Source organism: Mesoplodon mirus, assembly GCF_964341445.2.
Source record: "Mesoplodon mirus genome assembly, chromosome: 8".
Classification (NCBI taxonomy): domain Eukaryota; kingdom Metazoa; phylum Chordata; class Mammalia; order Artiodactyla; family Ziphiidae; genus Mesoplodon; species Mesoplodon mirus.
The window spans coordinates 25,727,150-25,745,997 of NC_138984.1; the positions used below are offsets into that span (position 1 = coordinate 25,727,150).

At 34.0% G+C, this 18,848-nt stretch overlaps 1 protein-coding gene across 2 annotated transcripts in view; it reads left to right on the forward strand.

Annotated features, from left to right (window-relative positions):
- The window catches only part of ERBB4 (erb-b2 receptor tyrosine kinase 4), a gene marked incomplete at both ends in the record, with an annotated part of 1,148,799 nt that overhangs the window by 907,409 nt on the left and 222,542 nt on the right, over positions 1-18,848 (forward strand). For both annotated transcript variants that reach the window (XM_082631569.1, XM_082631570.1), the window contains 3 exons: positions 5,824-5,956; positions 10,172-10,294; positions 12,554-12,652. In XM_082631569.1, coding sequence (XP_082487695.1) covers positions 5,824-5,956; positions 10,172-10,294; positions 12,554-12,652 — 355 coding nt within the window. The remainder of the gene's footprint in view (positions 1-5,823; positions 5,957-10,171; positions 10,295-12,553; positions 12,653-18,848) is intronic.

The window sequence follows — 18,848 nt, forward strand, 5'->3', positions numbered from 1 at the left end:
TAAATTATTTGAACTTAAGTCTAGTATGTAAGACCAAATAAATCTCTGGTTTACCTCTAAGAAAGGGGATATTTCTGTATCAGGATAGAAAGTCTTTGACATTTTCATTTCAATTAGATTATTTCCCATTGAAAATGAAATGAACTTTTTGTGACACTATATGTGCCATAAAACTCCTGAGTACCTAATGGCAGTCAAATCTTCTTTTCCTCTTATTTGGACAGCACTTTTACTATGTTTAAACTGCTTAGTTACATAATTAATATAATATTGAAAATGTCCCTGTTTGCAAAGTTGCATTATTTATCTCAGTTGGCAACTGATTCTAAGAATTTTCTGTCATTAAAGTTTCAAAATGTTTTTGATCAACTACATTTTTCTTATAGCAAGAGCAAATTAGGAAACGTGTAGTATATTAATGAGGATACATTTAACCTCTGGTTCATGATATACTCATGCTTTTTTCTGATGGTCAGTGTAACATTTTCAGAGGGAAGATAGGGTACAAGATTATAGCCAATGTTATCTAGTTATATTTTTAAAAGAAAATTTAAGATTACAGAGAATCATCACATCTGACTCTAATTTAGGAAACATCCATTTATGTTATATATAGATTTATTACAGGCAGTAATTAATTTACCTTGCCAGGAAGTGAAACTTGTTAATACTTAGATAGTCCTGTATGAATGTGTATGTATTTGTTTGTTTATTTATACATATATATATATATGTAAATACTTGTTATCTTAAGGTGTCCTAGATTCTCTAAATTGGGCTAAGTGTTTATTAAAGGATAAACATTTGATTTATCACTCACATAAGGACACTTTTGAGAGTGAATGGTGTTCTACTGGTATTTAACAGTGGTACAAACTGAGACTGTCCTGGACTACGGGAGGCATATGATTTGCCAGTACTTAAAGGTATTTGATTTAAGAATAGTACTAGGGCTTCCCTGGTGGTGCAGTGGTTGAGAGTCCTCCTGCCAATGCAGGGGACATGGGTTCGTGCCCCGGTCCAGGAAGATCCCACATGCCACGGAGCGGCTGGGCCCGTGAGCCATGGCCACTGAGCCTGCGTGTCTGGAGCCTGTGCTCCACAAAAGAATAGTACTAGGCAGGATCTAGAGGCAAGTGTATCAGATCTCAGGAATCCAAGAAAGATTAGCTGGCTCCTGCTATATTTATTTTTCATTGCCTTACGTGAAGCATGCACTTATGTGTATCTCAGCTGAGTCATCTGATAGAGGCACTGCTCACAACCAGCAGAGACACTGCATAAATAAAGCTCTGACTGGTCTGATGTGAAAACATCTTTCCAGCATGATATAGCACTATAAGGAAAAAGCATGCAGATTTGAAGGTAAACACAAAATAATAATGTTAGAGGCACTATTTTATAATTTTATTTAAACTTTCTTATACAAAAATGTCTGGTTAAAATTATCTGACTAGCCTACAGCTTTTCTTGTTTGCTTTTACTTCTGTGTAAATTTTTTAAAAATCAGCTTAACATTTAGTGACCATAGATAAGCAGTGAAGCAGCCCTAAGTCTGACAGCGACTTCTGAGAACCCATCTTCAAACTATTTACTTTAGAAGCTTCTACAAGTGGAGGTCTCTGATTTAAAGTCAATACCATGAGTTATAAACTATACTGTCAGTGTATTATAGGGCTGCTGATTGATTCCTTTATCTGTAACCGAAAATTATTCTGTATTTAAGAAATGAAGAAAAATATACATATATTACAAATTTAAAGTCATTTTATTTGGTGAAATTCATATAAAGGAATCCTATAGATTTAGATTTGGTGACTATATTAGTCAAACTACCAGTTTTACCATTTACAATTTTAAAGAAAATACCACTGCACATTTTTTGTAGAATAGCCTGCCCTTGACATTAAATGAAAACTGGTATAATGGAATACTTTTAAAGCCATTTGAGTTTTAATCATAAATTATATTGACTTTACTATATTTTATTTGTGATCTGTTATCTGGAAGGAAACAGAACAATGAAAGAAAATATTTGGATGTTTATAAAATCAGCTTCCATGATTCTCTCACATTTTATATTCTCCAGTGAGGAAAAGCATGGTTCAAACAGAGTAATGAATAATAAGAATACATCTTATTATATGAGTAGTATGGTTTGGGAAGACACTACTCTTCTATATATAACTGTTTAAAATAGGTAACAACATTCAAGGCAGTAGAGTATAATGCATTGTGTTGTCCCTGAACTTCTAAATGAAATTGTGAAAACAAAGTTATATGCTTTTAAATAAATTAGTCAAGTTCATTTGTGATTCAGAATCCGTATTATATCCGTTTCTATGAGTAGAAAATATCAGTTTCATTATACTATTTCTAAATCACAGAATAAGGTAAAATATCACTTGATAGCATCCTTTTCGAAAAAGCTTGCACTTATCACTTGTCATGTCCTATCTTGTATACTTTAGGGGATCCCAGCGATTTTTAATGGACAGGCAAAAGATAGGAAACAAATAATAATCCTGTTACAGATAAGGGATTACAGAGTATTCGAGGTCTCTTGGTTTTTATTTCATTAGTGTCACAGTTTAGCCTCTTGGAGGCTACTCTGACTAACATATAAGTGGAACACACTCTCTTTCAGGAATATAGCCTAGTTGGCAATAGTCAGCATGAGACCTAGGGGGGATATACAGTAATTTTAAAAAGCAACTTAAGTAGCTCTATCCCTTTTATCCAAAGGATCCTCATAAAGAGTGAAGCATTAACTCTCAGGAAAAAAAAAAAAAAGGGCATCTATCCTACACCTACAAATATCTAGGAATCATCAAAATTGAGGGAGACACAGGAAATGTGTAAGTAGTGTAACTTTTCAGATTAGAGTGGTCTTATAAAACATAGTGTTAATTGTAAGAAACATAGTGGTAATTAAATGTCTCAGACACATTAAGCTATAATGAATAGAAAATACCTGCAGAAGCACTTAGATCATAAAAGTGGACAGGGAATAGCAAAATGAATTCTTAATTGAAAAGATGCAAAGTAAACATTCAAAAAAAAAAAAAAGAAAGAAAGAAAGAAAGAAAACAAGGCCATTATTGTAAAACTAAGCTTTTAGACAATGATTTATGTTTTCTGTATTTTTCTTAAATTTAATTAACTTTTACTTCAAAGGGAAAATAAATATATTGTAGAATATTAGAGAATGCACAAAAGTAAAAATACAAAAATAAGAACACTAGAGTCATAGTGTCTTATTGTACATTCTTCCAGATCTTTTTGCACACATATACGTGTATGTGTATATGCATTTTTTTCTGATTAAATCCTACTGTTTTGTAACTCAGTCTTTTCAATTTCTGATCCACGTCTTTACATGCCAACACATTTTTATTTCATCTACTATCTAATCCATATTCTAATTTCTCAAGTTATCTAAAAAAATTCTGTACAGTTGACTTGTCCATGCTAGAGTCCAGGCCAGGGTTGCATTTCATGTCTGGTTTTGTGAATATTAAGTCTTCTTAATCAAGATCAGTACCTTTTTTCATGATAATCACTCATTAAAGAGAACGAGCAAGTTTTCTTATAGAACATTGTCCCTTTTCAATTTAATTTTGCTTCCTTTTGGTTAATGTTCTTTTTCAAGAGTAACTTTCTCTGGAATAAGAAGAGTTTGGCTTCTTAAAATGTCCAAAAAATCATTTATGTATGAGTTTTAGGTGCAGAAACTCTAGTTATTTGTTTCTTCAGGTTGGTTGTACCTTTCTCATTCTTGCAGAGTGGTAAAAGAAGAAAAAAGCTAGAGGAATGCAAGTCAGCCAAGGAACTGCTGAGGGAAAATATCAAAACTAAAATCTAACCAAAAAATCATAGAAATTACTGTCTATTGAGTTTTTGAATGTTTTATTTTCATTGCCATGACTAAACTAGTAGTAATGATATGATAACTGATATCCATCCAAATTAGATGAAAAAAAAAAAGATAGAGTCAGGGATCTTGTTTTGTTCTATTGGAAGTGATCATTCTTAAAATGAAAAAAAAAGAATTTTCTTTTAATTTACAGTGACTGACAAATATTGTCATAAATACATACCATTTATTCTTTTGCAAAATAGATAAGCAGAGGAAGTTTAGAGTTTAGTTCAAATCCACAATTAACAAAATACTGGGGACTATTCTCAATCATACATAAATCCTTTGAAATAAAAAATTGGACTCAGGAAACAAAAATACAGTTCTTTTTATAGTAGTGGCTTTTCAGGGATGTGTTAGGCACTTGAGCTGAAAATTATGCCTTGGGTTGAAAACTAAAATATTTTCTGAAATACATATAACTGGTTATAATGTTTAAACAGTTATAATGTTTAAAAGACATGACTTAATTTATAGAAGAAGTTACCCAGATTTTTTTTCCAGAGCTCTTTAAAGTTTAAAAATTCTATTTAGGATCATCTGCTTTCGATCTGTCTTTGAGCAAAAGTTTACCTTTCAAGAACAAGTAATTTTTTTTTTCTCTGAAGGAGGGAGCTGTATAGAGTAGGTTCTTCTATAAATAGGAATATAAAATATAAAACACTTTACTATGGAAAGCATGAGGATTCAGGGAATTATTTTTTAGTTTTGATATTTATCATGACTTCATAGTCAATACCTATGTATTTTACTCTGAACTGTTTGCTATGGCATATGAAATGAATATCTTTCAGGGATCTGACTACAGAAAGCTCATAGATACTACTCTACTCTAGAACAAGAAGTTAAGACCATAAACATTACTTTTCAAGCAAGCAAAACATTTATCTTGGAAAACAAAAAGTGATCAGTTTCAAAAGTATACATTAGCTAATTAGAGAAACATTTTAAGAATAAAAATCTCCAGTCAATTTCTTCATAATCCCTTTTTAATACTATTTACATATTTTTATTTAATACTTAGTGTGTAGACCTCTTTCATGGGTATATGATGCTTAGTCATACTTTTAATAATAATGCTTACTCCAGTCATCATAACTCTGAAAACCCATCTGACCCAGTCTTCATCTTTCTCGTACCCTTTGTCCCAGCACAGTTGCCCTTGCCAGAGTTTGAAATAACACTTTTGTCAATGAATTTCTCTGTTGGTATCTCTGTATACCAGAGATGTGGGGTTCATAGGTCCTCAGACCACTCATTTTTGGTTTAGACCAGTAGTTCTCAACTGGCAGTGATTTTCACAGACATTTTACAATGTCTGGAGACAGTCATGACTAGAGGATGGAGGTGTTGCTGGCTTCTAGTGGATGGAGACCAAGGATGCTGTTAAACATCCTAAAAGGCAAGACAGTCCCCAGAATGAACAAGTATCCAGCCCCAAATGTCAATAGTGCCACTGTTGAGAAAGCCTGCTTTAGAGAAAATGTTGAAAATAATATTATAAACCACAACAATACTATTTAAATGCATTTCTACTTCTTTATAGTTAAAAGTAAAATTAAAATGATTTAAAATTATCCTATATCAAAAATTTGGCATACATTCTTCATTTTGTCATTAAATTTTACATTTTTTCATCAAATGGCATGTTGTGGTTGCTCATCCCCAAAGATTAGTTGTCTGTGCATGGTTTATTATTAAAAAACAAAGCAAAACAAAAAACAGGTACAGTTTTTACCATGAGAAAAGTTTTGTGAAATCTTTAATGAGTTTTTAATTTGCATTTCTTCTAATTGACTAGACTTGTGATATGTGGATAATGGCTTGTCCAACTGTTTTTTCTTCTTCCTCTGTCTTTTCTCCCTTCATACTTTTTTTCTTTTCTTTTCCATTCTGGTTGGCAGGACTCCTCTAATTGCAGCCGGAGTCATTGGCGGGCTCTTCATCATGGTCATCGTGGGTCTAACATTTGCAGTTTATGTTAGAAGGAAGAGCATCAAAAAGAAAAGAGCCTTAAGAAGATTCCTGGAAACAGAGGTGAGGTGTTCATTTCTTCTCTTCAAGTGTTTAGGGATTTTCATTAGGTTTAGAAGGTTTAGATACTCAGTGTTTTAATCCAAGAGAAAGTTATACTCAATTTCCTGCTGAGGGTTTATATTTTATAGTATGGTATACAAAGTTGATGGAAAATCAAAATATATAATAAGTGTAGTCAAGGCAGGCTCATGGCTTGAAGAGGGCAAATAACAGGGGTCAAGGAAATTATCATATTGGGCCAGATCTGTTTCTTTTGGGGACAGGGGTCCATTAACAAGCTCTAGGATATACAAATAGCAGAACTACAAAATATCTGAGTCAGAGAATATCTCAGTAGAAGAACTAGAAAAATGTTAGAAAGCGATAGAATTTTTTTGGTTTAAAATAAAGCCAGATTGGCAAGCAATTTATGCTTTAATTAGGGCTATTAAATTGGTAGTCACTGATCTCATTATAGCAGCAGGGAAAAGATAAGCTTCAAGATAAAGCTTAGTTTTGTAATCACATAGGCCTTATCACACTATTTATGAGATGCATTTAATATTATGCATGTTAGTTATTGTGAATATGTAAATTATCCATAAAATACTATAATTTCTTTTGTATTGCCACACTGAATTCTCTAGCATACAAGATGATCGTTTTCACCATAAAGGTTATAGGGGAAAAACAATTGCAGAAGACCATGTGTTACCATATTCTTCTCAACTCGAGTCCTATCTCTTTCTCCTGATACACGTCTCCATGCCTATCTGAACATTTCAGAGCAAATCTGTACTGAGACAGTCTGCTTTCTTTACATTTTTTTCTATCTCACTGTCAGTGTGACATTTTGACTTTTCCTCTTAACACTGAAAGGAATGGGAATATTCATTCATTCATATGTTTCTCACACTGATAATGAATTAAATTTTAGCTCTTTTCCCCCAAAAGTTAAATCTGGATAGAATTATTTGAAAGTTTCAGAAAGCTACTATACAGTTACATATAAGAAGATACTTCTTTCTAATGATTGAAGTTATCTGAAATTAAATAGACACATTCAAGCATAAAAATGGTAGTTATATACACGGAGTGAACATAGTAATGATTCCGACTTGAGCTGGATGTTACAAAAGATCAACTTGATCACTTTCAGCCTTGTACATGTGAACATGAATAAAAGTTTGGGCACAGCACATGTGCTGTGCATATTTTCAGGTTAGCTAGGATGGTGGAGGCAGGTAGAATTCTCCCTTATGGACAGCTTGGAGCAGTCACTGAAAGAATTCTGAAAAGTGAAGTAAATAAACTAGAGTTGGAAAGGAATGAAAGGTTTGGAATAGCAGTGGATATTTAGGTGATTGGATAAATAGAAGACAAATTCTGTCTCTTAACTATGTGTAGGAAAAATTCATTGCTATGAAAATAGTTATTTTGTTTTGTGCTGTTAATATGGTGCTTTCTAATAATGCCCTCCAAATTGGCATTTCATTACTAAATAAACACATACTGATTGGTTTTATAAGCATATTCTATTTTTTATAGAAAGTTATTGCTTAGGACTAAATTAGCTAATTGTTGAATTCTTATCTTTCTCCCAGTAAAAGTAAATAACTGTGATTTTCTACCATCTAAATAGAAGAGGAATTCTTAAGAGGTTCAACTTAAGTTCTTAAATACTGAAGCTAAAAATCTGCCTCAGTTGTGAAAACTTTGTTAAAGCCTGATATTTTGTTGGAAGGTTTTTAAAATTGATACACTTCCCAAAATCATGTTGACCCAGATTGTTTTTTTCTGTTGCATGCATAAAAGTAGAAAATCTTTTTTTCAATATACACTTACTGAGATGCACTATAAGCTTGATGCTTTGATAGATGCTGTGATTTAGAAATGTATTAATGAGGTAAAATTCTATCCCTTGAAGAGTGACAGGTTTGGTGTCTATATTATGACAGGTAATGTTCTAGAGTTTTCCAACTATGTATATACCATTTCATCCTTTAACAATCTTCTAAGATAATTATTGGTATACCAATTTCACAGATGTGAAATGAAGGGCCAGGAAAGGCAAATTGCGTTCTAAGCCTGTAAGTGGCAACAATGATATACAAACCCACAAATTTAAACTCAATTGTCTTTCTACCATACTGGGTCATAAAATAAAACTGTGCTCTTTTAATGGTATAATGCTCAAATTCCTGGGGGGAAAAATGTGTTTGTAGAAAAAAATTGAATGATACTTAATAAAATTGCGGGTAGAATTGTAAAGTTTTCAAAATATGAAATTATTGCACAGTATACGCATATATATAATACATGTATATACATTTTTAAGTCTATCTAGCCTAAACTGCTAAAATCCAGTCCCCAATCTTGCATATGATTTTTGTATGACTTTTGTATATGATTTAAAAGTTTTATAACTTTTAAACTTTTATAAAAGTTTCTTACTGTATACATAGTATGTGTATCAAAATCTACAAAAGAAATTCTGCACAGCAGGATTCAAGTGAATGGGATCCTCTGCATGAGATTTTTTTCAGATTTGTTAAAGAATTGTGTGAATCTTTCTGAGATTTATGGGATTTGAATGTGGTTATATGCATTATTACAAGATAAATTTTAAATTGAAATAAAAGTGTATTCGTTGCCACACTGTTAAAAAATAGCTTAAGAATATTGATAATTTTTATCACCTTTCCCAAATTCTTGCTAACATCCCTAAACTTTACCTATATTCAAGATTCTGTTTAACTAATTAAGTAGACCATGATGTTCACAGAAGCGTGATAATAATAACCAAGCTGAGGACCGCAGTGCAGTTAGCCTTATAACCAGACATTTTGAAATACTGTGGAGGTTTTCAAGACAATGTGAGTAGGAGTAGGCCTTAATTATTTCCTTATGCTGAGGCAGAACAAGCTATTTGTCTGTTTTTAAAGTTTAGTTCTTTTATTTAACTTAAAAATAAATTTTAAAAAAGCTCTTGTTTCTCTGACTTGCCTTTTCCCTCAAGCATAGACAAAACTCTAAAATTTTAACATAAAGTATAAACTTTTTGGTACCCAGAGTCTCTCTTCTGTCTACATTTTTGTGTTCACATAGTCAAGAAATTGGCACACATTTACATACCTTTCTCCTGCTTACCCATCCTCTCTGGCAATGGCATCTAAGCTATGACATCTAAAATTATCAGCCTAATTTTACCCCTTTTGGCTACCCAGCCCACTTTAGGATGTGGTATTTCCCACCCTAATCTCACCCTTCAGACCTGTCCTTCTCCCTGATGCTGTGTCCAAACTGCTCTTCCTGGTGGCAGTGTCCTCCCCCATGTCCATCCATTTTTATTATCTCAAGACCAATTTTTATGTGTGCCTCCTTTTAGGAAGCCACAAAAAGCAAACCTCACTCCCCAGTGGTTATTTTATTCCTCTGCATTTCATAGAATTCATTTATGATCTAGAATCAATTCATAGCATTTTAGAATTTTTAACCTAGAAGGTGCTCTAGAGCCTTGCTACTTAAAATGTGTTCAAGGACCATCATCATAAAGAGGAATCTCCTGGAGTTTTGTAAAAATGCAGATTTCAGCCACAAATCCATATCTACTGAACCAGAATCTGCATTTTAACAAAAAAAACTCTGGTAATTCATATGTACATGAAAGATTTAGAAACACTGTCTTGGTGTATTGACATTGTGCTAACTTGTTTTCTTCTCTTCTGACATGTCTGTCCTGACTTCCCTGCTAGGTATTAAATGATAAGAAGATAGCTTTTTTTAATTTTTAAAAATTGTATTTATTTAATTTTTATGTATTGAATTTCCTGAAATGAGAAAAAACTTTGATAGAGTACACTGGCATAAGTAAAATCTCTAAGTCTCAGCTGAAGTTTTCCAAAAGGAAGAAGCATGAAAAAGTATAATTAAGAGCCACTAATTAGTCTCTAAATTTCTATAAAAAGTGGGGGGGAAAATCCCCTAGACTAGTATGCCTCAAGGTAGGTACACATTTTTTACTTGTGTTCACCCAGGTGAACAGCATGAGAAGAGAAAGGGTAGAGTCAGAAGGAATTGTGAGTGATTCATTTTACAAACATATTGTTTGTCAAGGAAAAGTGGTCTTCTGTGTGTTTTCTATGTGTGAGAAAGTGAACCAAACAGAGAGAAAAAGAGAGGAACACTGATTGTTGGATCGAAAGTAGTATAACCTGTACTCTTTTTGCTTTGTAGTTGGTAGAACCCTTAACACCCAGTGGTACAGCGCCTAATCAAGCTCAACTACGTATTTTGAAAGAAACTGAGCTCAAAAGAGTAAAAGTACTTGGTTCAGGTGCTTTTGGAACTGTTTATAAAGTAAGTAGAAAATAACACATACCATCAGTTATTCTCAGTTTTGTTTCAGACTTGTTTTAAATAATAGCCAAAGTTATTGTTCTAGCCAACCTAACTTCCTCTTTAATATTCAGAGAGGAGAATCTTTATAGTATTGAGAAGTTGCTGAACAAATGAGTTAATTAACTTTTATTGACTAACCTAAGTTGGATACAGTTATGAGAAAGCAGGAAACCAGGATGCAAAGCCAAAATATAGTTCATTCTCTCAGTGCCTCTGAGCTCCTTTTGATATCATCTCCCTTTGTCAAATTTGTCCTTTTCCAAAATAACCAGATCCAACTCACTTACCTTTACCCCTACACAAGAGGAGATCCCCGAGAGACCTGGGCAATGTGCTCTTCTTTCTTTTCTCTAAGTTCAGGTTAGCTAGAAGGAGAGGGTGACAACATGGGTTTTTAATAAGAGATATATTTCTGGAAAGGGAGAGCTTGAATGATAGCATTTGCATGTTTACTTATTTAACTTAATTACAAAACCAATTCAAAGGCCAGGCCCAAGGTTAATTGTGGTGAAATTTATTTTTAATGGTAAACAACAAGAATAAGAAGCTCTGTTTGTATAGTACTAAATCCTTCTTGTAATGTCCATTACTTCAATTCCCAAAATTTGCTTTGACAAGTTTCTCAAAGCTATATACAAGCCTACATTTTTACAAACATGTTGGCTAAAATATGTCAGATCTTAAGAACTTTACATCTTAAAATGTTATTTTTTTATATTTAAGACAAATTTATTTAATGGAAATTATTAACAATTGGAATATAAACTTTAATTTTCTCTCTTGAATTTTCCAAAAGTAATGTAACCTCTTTAAAATAAAACTTTTATTCTTTGGTCAAAATGCAAAAGTTTCTAAATCTCTTGTTCTACATATTTTGTTCAGTTAAATTCAAAATTATTAGCTGATCTTTTTTGACCCACCTCCTAGAGTAATGAGAATAAAAACAAAAATAAATGGGACCTAATTAAACTTAAAAGCTTTTGCACAGCAAAAGAAACCATAAACAAGACGAAAAGGCAACCCTCAGAATGAGAGAAAATATTTGCAAATGAAGCAACTGATAAAGGATTAATTTCCAAAATATACAAACAGCTCATGCAGCTCAATATCAAAAAAGCAAACAACCCAATCCAAAAATGGGCAGAAAACCTAAATAGATATTTCTCCAAAGAAGACATACAGATGTCCAACAAACACATGAGAAAATGCTCAACATCACTAATTATTTGAGGAATGCAAATCAAAACTACAATGTGGGGCTTCCCTGGTGGCTCAGTGGTTGAGAGTCCGCCTGCCAATGCAAGGGACACGGGTTCGTGCCCCTGTCCAGGAAGATCCCACATGCTGCAAAGTGGCTGGGCCTGTGAGCCATGGCCGCTGAGCCTGCCCGTCCGGAGCCTGTGCTCCGCAACGGGAGAGGCCACAACAGTGAGAGGCCCACATACAGCAAAAACAAAACAAAACAAACAAACAAAAATAACGAAAACTACAATGTGATATCACCTCACACAGGTCAGAATGGCCATCATCAAAAAATCTACAAACAATAAATGCTGGAGAGGGTGTGGAGAAAAGGGAACCCTCATGCTCTCTTGTTGGGAATGTAAATTGCCCTGAAAACTAATTCTTAAACAATCACCTTAGAAAATTAATTCTTAAATCAATCTGAATTTTGATACATAAGAATATGTTTTTTTATTTCATTTTATTTTTAGTTGCAGAATAATTAGATAATATTAAAACTGAAAAGAACCTCCAACATTAATTAGCCCAGTCTTCTAAATTACAAATAAGACAATTGAAGTTCAAAAATCAGAACAGCTTTCTCAAAGTTGTGAGAAGTTGATGATATCATCCAAGTCAAATATTATTATTATATATTATTTCAACGTTTTTTCTTTTTTCTTTTTTTTTTTTTTTTACTATTCAAAGCCTTTTTCATGTACACAAATTGAACTTGATAATAACATAAACACCTTGAAAGCAGAATACACATATGATCCACCTTCAGGTAATGAAAGCAGAAAACAAAGTTACCAAGTAACTTATGACATATAACAGGTGCTTGAAAAACATTTGTTGATTGAATGACAAAATATGGAACTTCTAAATTATTTTTTAAGGTATTAATAGGTCAAGTGTTTAATCAAATTTTGTTTCTGGTCTAAATGTTGTATGTCTTAATATAGATTTAATGTGAACTTTTTTCCTCCCAAGGGTATTTGGGTCCCTGAAGGAGAAACAGTGAAGATTCCTGTGGCTATTAAGATTCTTAATGAAACAACTGGTCCCAAAGCCAATGTGGAGTTTATGGATGTAAGTACAGACAGCAGGCAATCACGTTTTTATCCATTATTAATAGACTGCTTTTAGAATTAAAAAGAAAAAGACTCCAACTTTAAAGCGTCTTCTCTGGAAATGGTGTAATCTTATAATTATAGGATTGAGCAAGGGTCAGCAAACTTTTGCTTAAAAGACCAGAGAATAAATATTCAGGCTTTTTCTGCAATGTGGTTTTTGTGACAACTACTCAACTCTCTCCTTTTAGTAGATAAGCAGCCATAGACAATTAAAAAAAAAAAACACAGGAATGGGAGAATGGGTATGAATGTGTTCCAGTAAAACTTTATTTACACAAGCAAGCTAAAAGCCAGATTTGGCTTGCTGACCAAATCCTGCCCTCAATGGCCATGTGTTTAACCACTATGCCAGACTGCATTTGAGAGTAGTGATGATGATTTGGAAAATAAATCAGACTGCTTTATTTTATTGTTGTGATCTATTTAGTTGAAAACATCAATAAAGATTAGTTTTGATAGTGAGTTAGTTGCTGTTAAATTTAAATTAGGAATGCACTAACTCAGATAATTACACATTGAAACTTGTTTTTTTCAATTCAAATTCATAAGACAAGACCTTATAGGTAAAATGCTCCAACTATAGAATAATAAGAGTTCTGAAGAATGAAAGTACTTTATAAGGTCAACCAGAACTTTAAGGTTTCCCCTAGCAAAAATTGTAGATTGAGCTGCTCAGCAAATTTCAGAAGGTACAACAGATGAAACTGTGTATGTAGTGTGCTGTTATTTTTTCACATTCAACACAAGATATCTTGCCAGAGGTGCTGTCAAAGACCCATATGTATTCTTTCTCTATCTTTTAGCATAATGTCTTCAGTAATAAGAATGATTTTGATTTTCAAATGACCTTCATATAAAAGAATATGCACTCTGATTTTTAAGAAGACGAATTGCTATGTTTTTCTATCCTTTTCTCTTGTATGCTCTTTTGTAAGTTTTATAGGAGCTCAGTTTGTGGCGCTGGATAATTTATTTGGGTCTAGTGCTATACTCATCTTATATAGGGCTACTTTTAGTTTAACAACTTATTGGTTGTTATAAAATAGGGCTGATAATTTAAGTGGGACCAACCTGTTGCTCTGATTGGTTGGTGCAGATGCCGAAAGCTCTGTCTCTGTGCACCAGTGCCGTATCGAACCTCGGAGACACAGTTTGGGTGAAGAATAGCTTTATTGCTGTGCCAGGCAGAGGGGGAAAAAGCAGGCTCTTGCCCTCAAAACTGTGTGTCCCAACCCCGAGGGTTTAGTGAGTTTAGAGAGGAGTTCTATAACAGTGGTTCAAGGGTGGGATTGCTGATAAGATTAGGGTGTGTGCAGGGCCTCCATTCCTTTAATCTGGCCTCAGTTGGTGTCTTGAGGAGCTATTCTGGTTCCTTTAATCTGGAATGAATGCTAACAATTTCCATGTGTTGGAGGTTTTCGTTCTGTAAAGAGCACAAAGATATTGTTATTTGTATCCCAGGACCCTACTGTTTCTTGGCTGCTCCTTCCTTGTCTCTGACTCTCCTCCCTTCCCTGATTAGCAACTGGTTGAACCTGCCCTTTGGAACTCAGGGAAGGTCACGGAGGCTAAACAGAAAGACTCCAGATCCCAGGAGCCCACAGTGTCCCACTTGGTTTCAGTGCTGTGTCTTAACAGTTGCTAAATATTTTAAATATGATTCTTGCTGCACGTCTATCAACACCTATCTAACAGACATTGAGTCCAATAACTAAATAATGTTCCTTCTGTCGGTCTCTAAAACTTCTGACGGTCTCTACAGCCGGTTCAAATATTAAAATGTAAAACAAGCTTTTTTCAGTGATGTCATGATAAATTTGATCTTGATCATAAGTATAAATTTGTGAAGGGAACTCTCGAAGAAGTAAAAATGATAAAGAAAAAAGACAGTGAGTAGAAACAGTGTAGGTAATATGTAAAACTGATAGTAAAAGATCTTGCCCAGTCTAGACAGCAGGCAAAGCTGAAATTCATAAGAATGCTAATAATCTCTGCTGGAGGCTTGGACAGCCATTTTTGTCATATTTCCATGGAAACAGACTGGCAAAAAGGGGTTAAGAGGCTACAAAATAATCACCTAGGAAAGAAGCTCTGAAAACCTCATCATGATTTTGAGTGACTATTTGAAAGCTCCTAACCCCGTCCATTTTTTCTTTTCCCTCATCTGAAGTCTATTCCCATGGAAACAGGAGTGGGGATGGCAGCTTGAAGTTACAGATTTCTGCTGAAATTTAGATGAGGCTCTGATTGAGCCATGAAAGGCACCATTTTCCTAGATGGTTGATGGATCTGGTGACCAACAGACTCTAAAGAGTCTGATCTTCTTAAAAGTGAAAAAAAAAATTAGGGAAAATATTTTGACTGCACCTTTCCTACCTGGTGAATAACTGCTAGAAGATTAACAGATTGATGAACTGCTATTGGCAGCGTTTCAATAAATATCAAGCAGACACACTTCTTACTATTTTCTCAACTTTTAAAACATTAGGATAGCTTCACACCAATTAAAATACTGCTGAACTGGAAAAATTAATGGTGAATTCAGTATTTTAAGTAGGCTGGTATAACTTTAATACAAACATATACCTACTTTTCATACCTACATTTTTACCTTATCTATTATGTGTGAAGATCATTATAAGTGCTTAAATAACATATCAAACCACAAAAGGTCTATGTTAGCAAAATTATTTGCAATTTGGACCTAAGAATTGAGTTGAAATTGCAAATATTCTCAGGGTTATTAAGTTAAAAGTCATGTGTGACATATGTCTTAGTTTGGGCTCTTCCAGAAGCAGAAGCTGACCCTGAGACAAGGATTTGTGTGAAAATATTGATAGTTTATTTTGGAGGTGAGGGACTCACCAGTAAGGGAATATGGAAATGAGACAGGAGAATCAGTAAAGTCAGCTGCCATCATGAGTGACTGGAGCTTCTTTCCATTGGAGAGACTCTGGCAGCCAGTGTAGGACGTACACCTCAGAGTTACTCTCCTTAAAATGTAAGGGAGGGATTCCCTGGTGATGCAGTGGTTGAGAGTCTGCCTGCCGATGCAGGGGACAAGGGTTCGTGCCCCAGTCCGGGAAGATCCCACATGCCACGGAGCGGCTGGGCCCGTGAGCCATGGCCACTGAGCCTGCGCATCCGGAGCCTGTGCTCCGCAACGGGAGAGGCCACAAGAGTGAGGGGCCCGCATACCGCAAAAAAAAAAAAAAAAAAAAAGTAAGAGAGATGATGAAAAGACTCCAGCTGTCAGTTATTGGTTGAGGGCAACTGGGAGAGAAAGACATTTATTCTCCTGCATATGCTACCTGCAGAGTGTGGCAAAACAGGCTTCAGTAGCAAGAGAAATCCATTGGGTAAAGAAAGGCAGGAGGAAGTCAACTAAGGCACAGCACTATGGTAGAGTGTTCCAGGGATAACTTTCAAACTAAAATTACTGCAACCATGCCACATGTCTACTTTGCAGACTGGTTATGTGTGTATTAGTATTAATATGCATGTGTGTGCCCGTGTTTCATGTCATTGTATAGGAGGAAAATACAGCTTCCAAAGACAATGGAAACTGCATACTTTTATTAAGCATTAGACCTTTTTGCCCTCCCTCCCTGCAACTTTACACTTAGGGTGGAATATTCCAGATTTAATAACTATTACTACTAGGTTTATCAGATATAGCTGTGACTCACTTGTTACAATAATGACAAACATGCAACAACTTAATACTCAAAACTCACTACATCCACTACTTCTATTGATATCCAAGGGCAAAGGAGAGGACTTTTATATTTCCTTAGAATTTTTACCATAGGCAAAAATAAATAAGGAACAATTTGTGTTCTATTAAATGCTACACTAAAAGCAAAAGAAGGAGGATTTGGTCACAAGGCTGTTACTCAGCTCACCTAAGTATGTCTAATGGATTCATAATGATGATAATAACACACTGCTAGTAAGTGGCCAGTACATTCTTCATTCACATAAAGGAAGATCACATTGAACATTAAGAAAATGACTCTAAAGGTCCACCTTCTTAAGAAGAATGCCTACATTTATGCACTCTCCTAGTTCTTGCTTCAAATAGCACCATTTCATTGGGAAAACATGGGTGTTTTTTGTCTCTTTTTTTGTTTTGTTTTTAAATTCATCAAATGATGCATAACAGATACCTAAAAAAATGATGCTATTGAGCAAGATCCCTGGAATTGGGGACCCTTGTCTGGTCAAATCAGACAGGCTCTTGAGTTTATCTGAGCTTCCACTACTCTGTTTTTTGTTTGTTTGTTTCCCCTGATATTTAAGCCCACTACCATTTGACATTATTTTATTCGCCTAGGAAGTGCATATATCTTTAAATGTTTTACTTAATTTATGTTTTCTTAGAAAGAACTAATCTAGGGTAAAAGAAATGTCATAATTATCCTAAGTTCCAGTGACTGATCAATAATACTTCAGGTTAGAGATAACCTGAATCTTCTTGGCTTCAGTTTCAGCTTCGCCACCAAATCAACCACGTAGTTCATGAAAAGGTGCTGCAAGGAAAGGTGTTTCAGATCAGCCAACCTTATTGTGTAAATGGTAATTTTCTTATTAAAAGAAAAATAACTAGTTTCCTTCTTCCTATACAGTAGGAACTTTTATCTTACACAACAGTCGTTTTATTGTTTTCTGAAGATGTGTCTATTGTTTCTGTTACTCTCCTCTATATTGTCTTTATGATACTCAGTGTTTTAGTGAGAGCTGTTTCAACTCTAGTTGTTGCCATATTAGTGGGGTGAGACAATTTTTTGGTAAGGTTTACATTTTCTCCTAGATTATAGCAGATTTACAAAACAATTGGGAAAGAGATATTTTGTTCTATAACATTATTTTCACATTACAATATTTTCATACATAGTTAACAATAACTCTTAGCTAGATCCTGTATTATACTAATAGTGGATTTTTTAAAATGGATATAATTTAATTATATTATATATTTAGGCTTAATAGATTTTGCTAATTTGCATATATGAATACAATTCATTCATTTCAGAGGTGAAAAACATAAAATTCCTTTTTATTAAAAGCCCACTACTTAGATGTCACAGGATTATATACTGCTTGCATGATTTTGAAAAATTGGTTAACCAATCCTTTTTACCTTAAGAAAAATTATTGCTAAAGTAATTAAGAAAAGCTTTGGATAGTTATTTTGCTTTTAAAAGTAAAACAATAACTTCAGAAAGAGATTCCAAACTCCATTAGAAACAGAATTTAGTCTTCCAAAATTCTACTAAAAAGAAAAAAAAAAATACCAGTAACTAGAGTAAATCACTTCTGTTATAGTTATTTCATTGGCCCTGGTTCATGTCCTGTTAGTTGTAGAGAACTCGGTCTGAAATGGCATCACATCTGAAATCACTCAATCAAATACCTAATTCTCCAACTATATTCTCCTGTCCCTCTCGTTCTTTTCCTATAGTAACTACTTGAGAAACATTTAACCCTTTTTGATGTCTCCCATTCATTGACTCTTCGCTGTTTCTCACTATCCCTCAGCTGCCACCTGTCCTTGCATCCCTTCATAAAAATCTTGAATTTGTGGAGCATCTTATAATCACATTCTTTTTTTTATAATTTTTTATTGGAGTATAGTTGATTTACAATGTTGTGTTAGCTTCAGGTGTACAGCAAAGTGAATCATTTATACAGTTACATAGATCCAGTCTTTTTTTTCTTTTCTTTTAGATTCTTTTCCCATATAGGCCATTACAGAGCATTGAGTATAGTTCCCTGTGCTACACAGCAGGTTCTTATTAGTTACCTATTTTATAAATAACAGTGAATATATGTCAGTCCCAATCTCCCAATTTATCCCCCCAACCTTATCCCATAATCACATTCTTAAAAATCTTCAACTTTCTTGCTTCTCAAAATCATGCTGGCAAATAATCTTAGAAATAACATAATTTCTCAGTGCTATGTTCTAGACCTTTTTTTAATATACATGTTTTGTAGAACATCTCACTAGATTCTCAAATTTCATCTCTAAGTCTATTTTATGAATCTGACCTCATCTCCATCCTTGATATCACCACACTGAAATCTCAGGGGAATCTCAAGTTTAACACACTCAGAATGTACCTTTTCATTTTCTTAATCTCTTCTGC